This window comes from Colobus angolensis, unplaced genomic scaffold (genome assembly GCF_000951035.1).
Source record: "Colobus angolensis palliatus isolate OR3802 unplaced genomic scaffold, Cang.pa_1.0 Scaffold201, whole genome shotgun sequence".
NCBI classification, from domain to species: Eukaryota; Metazoa; Chordata; class Mammalia; order Primates; family Cercopithecidae; genus Colobus; species Colobus angolensis.
In genome coordinates this window covers 5,267,311-5,276,448 of record NW_012115167.1, presented here as the reverse complement: position 1 = coordinate 5,276,448, position 9,138 = coordinate 5,267,311, and the positions used below count along the sequence as shown (strand labels likewise).

The following is a 9,138-nucleotide window of genomic DNA, read 5'->3' as shown; positions in this document are numbered from 1 at the left end:
TTTCACCATGTTGTCTAGGCTGGTCTCAAACTCCTGACCTCCGATGATCCTCCCACCTCAGCCTCCCAAAGTGCTGGGATTACATACGTGAGCCACTGTGTGTGATCTAAGCCTTAATTTTTTTCATTTGCAAAGCGGGAATGATGATGGTATCCATTTACCTTAGAGGATTGTTGTGAGGTTTAAAATGAGAAAGAAAGATTTTAAGCTCAAAATGTAGCACTTGACATATAAAGTGTGTAGTAACTGGTGGCTTTTACTAACTTCGGCTGTTATTAAATACTTAAGTGATCCTGTTATTCTGATTGAACTTGCTTGTTTGATAGGAAGTTTTATGTACTTTGGCATTCTCTGAGAGAAAATATCTCAATTTAGTTAAGTGAAATGCTGTGATAACATTTTTATTTTACACTGTGGTAATTTTGGAGAGGGCATATAATTTTGAAACACCAAATTATCAAAGGGTTTACTTAATCAGGAATATTACATAAACCTGAATTAAACTGTTTCTTGAATTTATTTGTACTAATTTTTGGTTAACAGTCTAGTATGGAAGGCTTGTTAAAGAGTTTATTACTATATCTTTATAAGTTACTGTTTACAGAGGTTTTTTTTCCCTTATTTTATCTGTTTTTTTGAGACAGAGTCTCACTCTGTCACCCAGGCTAGAGTGCAGTGGCACCATCTTGGCTCACTGCAGCGTCCACCTCCCGAGTTCAAGCGATTGGCCACCTCAGCCTCCCTAGTGGCTGGGATAACTAGTGCATGATACCACACCCGGCTAATTTTTGTGTTTTTAGTAGACACGGGGTTTCACCATGTTGTCCAGGCTGGTCTCAAAATCCTGTCCTCCCATGATCTGCCCACCTCAGCCTCTCAAAGTGCTGGGATTACAGGCTTGAGCCACTGCACCTGGCCTGTTTTGGTTTTGTTTTTGTTTTGAGAGAGAGGTCTGCTGTGCGGTAGCATAATAGCAGCTCACTGCAGCGTTAACCTCCCAGGCTCAAGCAAACCTCCCATGTCAGCCTCCCAAGTACCTGCGACTAAAGGTGCATGTCACCATGCCTGGCTAAATTAAAAATTGTTTTTGTAGAGATTGGGTTACACTGTTGCCCAGCCTGTATAGTTACCCTTTACTAAATAGCAAGGTTTAGGCTTAGATTCTATTTTGTCTTTTTCTTCAGCTCTTTTATGACTGCTAATTGGTGGACTGTTGACAATCTGCATAGTTTTCTTTATCTTACAACTCTCCTGAGGCCATCAAAACAAAGTTGTACTATTTAAATTAATAATGTATTTTTTGAACACCATAATACTATAATACTATATAATCTGTGTTTGTTAATTTTCTGAGAATAATAACTCAATGGAGTTAAGCTTTAATTGGCATCTTTTCCTTATAAAAATATTTTAGATTGACTCTCTGCAAGCTAATTTTTCATATAGTTAATATTTTAGTGTACATTAACAGTTTAGAGTTCTTTTTGTAATCAAGCTTACTACAGAAGTTGCGCTTTATTTATTTCATAGTAATTTCCTCTAGTGGGTCATTGTATAAACCCTGATCATTTTTATACATTCATTCCTTTTCTTGCCAGGTGGGCAACTTGTTTAGCCATGGTGTTTTGGCTTCAATAGGGTGCGGTATCTATTTGGGAATCTCTGAATTTCACAGGAAGGAGTAGAACTATATTTAGCAATAAAAAAATAGTATTAGATTTTAGGGCAATCCTTTGTAAAGAAAAGAAAATAACTCATAAATAACTTTTATGGCAAGACAGGTAAGGGCTGACATTACTGAAAATACCTCTTTTTCTCAGTTTATTATAGTAAATTATACATTCAGAAGAGAACATGTTTATAGTATTTCCTGGGATTCAGGAAATGATTCCGTTCTGTTTATTTTCTAGGATGATTTCCTCTTCACTTAAAAAAAAAATCTGTATATTTATTTTGAGACTGGCTAATTTTTGTGTTTTTGGTAGAGACAGTGTTTCACCATGTTTCCCAGGCTGGTCTTGAACTCCTGGGCTCAAACGATCTGTCTGCCTTGGCCTCCTAAAGTGCTGGGATTACAGGTGTGTGCCGCTGCACCTGGCTGATTTCCTCACTCTTACTGAGGAAAGGTAACTTTGTCAGATGGTGTTTTTTGTTTGTTTTTTTTTTTTTTGAGAAAGAGTCTTGCTCTGTTGCCAGGCTGGAGCTGTGGCATGATCTCTGCTTACCGCAGCCTCCGCTTCCTGGGTTCAAGCAATTCTCCTGCCTCAGCTTCCTGAGTAGCTGGGACTACAGGCACGCACCACCACGTCCAGCTAATTTTTGTATTTTTAATAGAGATGGGGTTTCACCATGTTGGCCAGGATGGTCTCGATCTCTTGACCTTGTGATGCCTCCACCTCAGCCTCCCAGAGTGCTGGGATTACAGGTGTTAGCCACCGCGTCTGACCGGTGAGTTATTTTTTAAAACCTGAATCTAGAATCCTGAAATTGCATCTCAGGAAAACTCACTCTGCTCTGAGTTTGAATTATCAACAAAGAAAGGAAATTCTTACCTTATCAGATTAAGGTTCAAATCTGATAATAACATCAATACATTTATTTCAATCTCAAAAACTTTAACAGATTCTTAACTAGAACTTCAGCAATTCTTAACTAGCTCTGAGTTTTAGGAGATATCTCAGTTTGCACAAATATTATTCCACCTATTATATGGATCGTTCTTTAATAACAGCTGCACCCACAAGAAAACAATGAAGATCTTTATGTAGTTTTCTTACTTTGCAAATACAGCTTACTAACATTTAACACAGCTTAGAGAAATAGAACACAGAGGCACACAAGTTTCTCCACTGAGACCCAAATGAAAGTTAATTCTACTTTTGTTGAGTTACATTTGGTTTCAGCTTACAGTATCGTTCCTCAGCCCTCAGCTCTTTGCCTGAGTTTGTCATCTCATAGATTACATCTTTTATTTATAAAGAATCCAATAGAGACAAGGGATTTATTTTATTATGGAGGAGAAAGAGGTGCAAATGAGGCTTAACAAAAGAACGTCACACAAAATATGCTTTAGACAAATTATTAAGTAGAAGATATGGGTCAAAGGTACAAGCTTATAGGGCTTAAGTAACATATAGGGGAACACAATAACAATTTCTGAATGCTCAGTGTCCTAAGACTGCTTTTTACAAATATACTAGCAAAGACTGTTTAATATCAGAAGCTAGGGTAGGATTACATATTTTTTGTTATCTGTCTACTAGATAGGAGAATAGGAAATTAAGTTTTCATGATGCCACTTTGTCATAACTAGGTTTGATGCAGAATGCTGTTTTTCTGCAGTTAGAGGGAGCAAGGAACTTTTTCTTTTTTTCCCTATTTGAGAGTTTTAACCTAGAGGTTAGGAGGGCTGCTAGAATTCCGTTAGCACTAAGCAGGGGGTGGGGAGAAGCAAACCTGAAAAGCTCAAAACTTACAGTAAAATATGGTAAAGGACACACTGTAGGATTAATGGCATATGGAATTTGGTTTTTATGATGGGATCTATAGTAGTGTTAAAGAATGCTGATTTTTATAACTATATAATCCTAGGTTTGAATTGTACCGCTGTTGCATAGTATGTAATTTTGTTTTCATTAGTTTTATAAGCCTTACTTTTCTCATTTATCACAACGGGAATGTTAAGGACTTAGTAAATGGTAGCTCTTTTTTGTATTAAAATTTTTTCTTGTATTTACAGTTTTTTCATTTGCTGTTTTTTATTGAAATTTTTACTCACTTGTGTCTGTGTATTCTAAAATAAAAGGTATACCTGTGTCCTCCGATGTATCTTGTATAAAATAGGATTTTTTAACCTTTTGTTAAAATTTGAAAAATAACATTCATACAGAAACGTACACAAAGTGATAACATGTGGCTCAGTGATTTATCAAAGCAAATACTCGTTTAACCATCACTCAAACCAAGAAACAGAACATTGTCAACTCCCCAGAAGCCTATCTTATGAGTCCTTCCGGCCATTAACTATTCCATCTCTTCTTCTTTAAACACAATTCATACTTTAATGCTGATCATTCTCCTTTTTTTTTTTTTAAAGGTTTATCACCTAACTGTGTATCCCTAAACACTGTAATTTGGTTTTGTCTATTTTCACCATGCAGTCGGAATCACATACTATGCTTTCTTTCATGCCTGGTTGCTTTTTTTAAATGCTGAAATTTATATTGCATTTATTTCTAGTATGTTCATTTTTACTGTTGAATAATCTTTTAAGATATACCAGTTTATTTTACTGGTGATGGACATTTAGGTTATTACAGTTCATATGGGTGTCAGCATTCTTTTATGTGTGTTTTGGTGCACATGTATGTGCATTTAATTTGGATATATATTTAGTGGAATTTCTTATCAATAGGGTGTGTGTGTGTGTATGTATATAATATATACACTTTTTGTTGTGTTTTTGAGATGGACTCTCGCTCTGTTGCCCAGGCTGTAGTGCAGTGGTGTGATCTTGGCTCACCGCAGTCTCCACCTCCCAGGTTCAAGCGATTCTCTTGCCTCAGCTTCCCAAGTAGCTGGGATTATGGGGACCTGCCACCAAGCCTGGCTAAATTTTTCGTACTTTTAGTAGAGAAGGGGTTTCACTACGTTGGCCAGCTTGGTCTCAAACTCCTGACCTCACAGTGATGCAGCTGCCTCAGCCTCCAAAGTGCTGGGATTATAGGTGTCAGCTACTGCACCTGACCTGTTATGTACTTGTAATGACTAATGAGAATGAGCACCTTTTCATAGGCATATTACTTATTTGGATATTTTTATTTTTTTTGCGAAGTACCTGTTTAAATCTTTTGCCCATTTGCAAAATTGGATTGTCTTTTTTTTTTTTTTTTTTTTTTTGAGATGGAGCCTCATTTTGTCTCCCAGACTGGAGTGCAGTGGTGTGATTGCGGCTCACTGCAACCTCTGCCTCCTGGGTTCAAGCAGTTCTCCTTCGTCAGCCTCCCAAGTAGCTGGGATTACAGGTGCCTACCACCACATCTGGCTAATTTTTCTATTTTTAGTAGAGACAAGGTTTCAGTATGTTGGCCAGACTGGTCTAGAACTCCTGATCTGAAGTGATCTGCCCACCTCGGCCTCCCAAAGTGCTGGGATTATATGCATAAGCTGCCATGCCTGGCTTCTGTGTGAAAAATTAAATACAGAATATACAAAATACAGACTTTGAAAGGCCTTTGAGCTTGTCTTTTCTCTTCATTCTCTTCTCTAAAAAACACATAAGTTCAGATATTTCCAAATGTAAAAATTATGAAGATCAGATCATCATAAATTTTCTTCTTTCAGAAATATAACATAGGTGTTTTGTCTGTACATAAGATTTTGCCTTATTTTCAGACAGCCTTTTAAAGGTGTAACTGTAAAAATCACTTGATTTTACAGTTTATTTTCAGTAGATTTACAGAGTTGTGCAACCATCATCACATTCTGATTTTAGAGTATTTCCATCATCCCCCAAAGATCCCTCATGCCTGTTTCACCTTATTGTTAAGAGTTAGGGCTAGGTGAGGTGTCTCATGCCTGTAATCCCAGCACTTTGGGAGGCCGAGGCGGGCAGATCACGAACGAAGTCAGGAGATCGAGACCATCCTGGCTAACATGGTGAAACCCCCGTCTCTATCAAAAATACAAAAAATTAGCGGGGCATGGTGGTGGGCACCTGTAGTCCCACCTATTCTGGAGGCTGAGGCAGGAGAATGGCGTGAACCTGGGAGGCAGAGGTTGCAGTGATCTGAGATCTCAGTACTGCACTTGAGCCTGGGCGACAGTGCGAGACTCTGTCTCAAAAAAAAAAAAAAAAAAAAAATTAGCTGGAATAGTTATGCCACCATCAAATTGATGGATGTCAGTTGTTACTAATGGGTTAATGAGCATTGTTATGCATTTGTTTTCCAGTACTACTGTGATTAGTTCGTTAGGACAGAAAGCTAGAATTACTGGGTTAAAGGCAATGCATGTTTTAAATATTGATGAATATGGCCAAATTGCCTTCCAAAAAGTTCATACGAACTTATACTCACCAACAATGGATAACTTTGCTTTTAGGCAGTTTAAATCTTATGCATGGAAAGCACATTGTGTAACTCTTCAGTGTTACCTCTAGGGAATTCCAGAGCACAGTTTCAAAAACTATGAAAAAGTTTGTTGAGAAACTTTCCAAAACTCAGAAACCACTTAACTATAATGTATTTTTATCAGAATTACCTTTAGTTTTATTTTAAACTTTTTTTTTGTTTGTTTGTTTTGGAGACAGTTTTGCTCTGTCACCCAGGCTGGAGTGCAATGGTGTGATTTCAGCTCACTGCAACCTCTGCCTCCCAGGTTCAAGCCATTCTTGTGCCTCAGTCTCCTGAGTATTACAGGTGCCTGCCACCACACTGGCAATTTTTTTATTTTTAGTAGAGACAGGGTTTTACCATGTTGGTCAGGCTGATCTCAAACTCCTGACCTCAGGTGATCCACCCACCTCAGCCTCCGAAAGTGCTGAGGTTTTAAACATTTATGTTTTTAAGGCAAGATTACTTAATGTTTAATAAGGCAAAATAGTGCGTAGTATGTACTGTGGAATGGTTTCTATTTAAAGGAGGACTAAAATATACCTTAGAGCTGAATAATACTAGCTTCAGTTAGGAGTATCACTGTTTATCAGGAGTAATTGCAAAATAGTCTGTTTATTCAGTTTTTATAAAATCAGTCTTATAGAATTGTATTTTTTAAAGATTAGTAGTTGTAACCTAATTTTATTTGCTTTTTTTTTTAAATTAGGATATATCAACTCAAGAAAGTAACATATTAGGGGCATTCTGTGATATGAATGTAAGTGTTTACCTTTTTTATTCTTTTATGGAAAATATTATTTTTCTTTTTTTTTTTAACAAAGCTTCATATGTTTTATTATTTATGTATGTCTTTTGAGTTTCTCATCGGTATCTTTCCAGTATTGCTAATAAGATAATAATTATTCGTGCGTTTTCAAATAATGACATATTTTATTTTCCCAGGATGTAGAAGTACCATTGCATTTGCTTCGTTATGTATGTTTGTTTTGTGGGAAAAATGGCCTTTCTCTCATGAAGGATTGCTTTGAATATGGAACTCCTGAAACTTTGCCATTTCTTATAGCACATGCGTTTATTACAGTTGTGTCTAATGTAAGTATTGTTTTGAATTGATCTTAATTTGGGAGCAATGTCTAGCATATCAGTAACATGAATTTTATGCTCTTGAAAAGGTTTTGAATGATTTGCATGTATAATTTTTTTTTTTTTGGTTTTGACAAAATGAGTACAGAAACATTTTAACAGTCTTTATTATTAAGATTAGAGTTTGAATAAAATTTAAAGTTACTGTTTTAAAGCTAAAAGGAGTCATGGCTATAATTATCTATTTAATCTAAAATAGATAGGTGACGGTACACAAAACTTTTGCTTTTTTATTTTTTAACTTTTTGTTTTGTTTTGTTTTGAGAGAGGGTCTCACTCTGTTGCCTAGGCTGCAGCTTCTACCTCCTGGGCTCAGGTGATCCTCCCACCTCACCCTCATGAGTAGCTGGGACTAGAGGTGTGCACCACCATGCCTGGCTGAATTTTTGTACTTTTTTTTAGAGACAGGGTTTCACCATGTTGCCCAGGTCATTTTAAACTTGCTCTGCCTGGGATTCTGTCCTGGGAAGTATTTGACTTTTTAGTTTATTGGTTACTTTAAATTATGCTTGCCTAGGTTACTATTGTAGTATGCCTGAATTTTCTCTATATTGCACATGAAGATGTAACATTTCTTCTTGCCTTTGAAAATAAGGTAATTCTTCTGCATCCTGTGAATATCAGTTTACTGTGAAGCACAGTGGATATCCAGGCTGGAGTGCAGTGGTGCAGTCTCAGCTCACTGCACCCTCTGCCTCCTGGGTTCAAGCGATTCTTCTGCCTCAGCCTCCCGAGTAGCTAGGACTATAGGCATGAGCTACCATGCCTGGCTAATTTTTGTATTTTTAGTACATGTTGGCCAGGCTGGTCTCAAACTCCTGACCTCATGATCCACCCACCTTGGCCTCCCAAAGTTCTGGGATTACAGGCATGAGCCACCACGCCTGGCCTGGAAAGAAAGATATTTAAATACCTGTATATTAAAATTCATCCTTTAATAACCTATTCTGGTCGTCATTTAAAAAATTGGTAAAGCAAAAGTTCAGTGTACCTTTACCAAACCCTGAAATCTTGTGTAATGGAATTACCTTAATTAATAGCTAATATCAGATATTTAAATTATCTATAAAATAAAAATATTGAGTGAAAAGGTACTCAACCACACATTTTGTTGCATTGCTTCCAATGCTATGTGCTTTGCAGTGATGTCGTACATTGGAAACAACACTGACATTACTAAAATTGGTAATAAATGATTATTGTCAAGGTCATTTTTGGTTAAAAAATTCCATGCATTCTGATAGGTTGAAAATATTACATACGGTAGTAGTATATAGCATGTAGGTTAATAATGTAGCTTTTTTTTTTTTTTTTTTTGAGACGGAGTCTTGCTCTGTTGCCCAGGCTGGAGTGCGGTGGTGTGATCTTGGCTCACTGCAAGCTCCGCCTCCCGGGTTCATGCCATTCTTCTGCCTCAGCCTCCCGAGTAGCTGGGACTACAGGCACCCACCACCACACCTGGCTAATTTTTTATATTTATTTTTTTAGTAGAGACAAGGTTTCACTGTATTAGCCAGGATGGTCTCGATCTGCTGACATCGTGATCTGCCCACCTCGGCCTCCCAAAGTGCTGGGATTACAGGCATCAGCTCCCGCGCCCTACCTTTTTTTAGACGGAGTCTGGCTCTGTTGCCCAGGCTGGAGTGCAGTGGCATGATCTGGCTCCTTGCAACCTCCGTCCCCCGGATTTAAGTGATTCTCCTGCTTCAGCCTCCTGAATAGCTGGGACTACAGGTGCATGCTACCATGCCTGGTTAATTTTTATATTTTTAATAGAGATGGGGTTTCACCATGTTGTCTAGGCTGGTCTCAAACTCCTGACCTCCGATGATCCTCCCACCTCAGCCTCCCAAAGTGCTGGGATTACATACGTGAGCCA

General features: G+C 37.7%; 1 protein-coding gene across 1 annotated transcript in view; it reads left to right on the top strand.

Moving 5' to 3' along the window:
- Positions 1-9,138, top strand: part of USP34 (ubiquitin specific peptidase 34) — a 253,164-nt gene that overhangs the window by 26,551 nt on the left and 217,475 nt on the right. Inside the window, 2 exon segments of the mRNA XM_011941829.1 lie at positions 6,823-6,873; positions 7,059-7,208. Coding sequence (XP_011797219.1) covers positions 6,823-6,873; positions 7,059-7,208 — 201 coding nt within the window.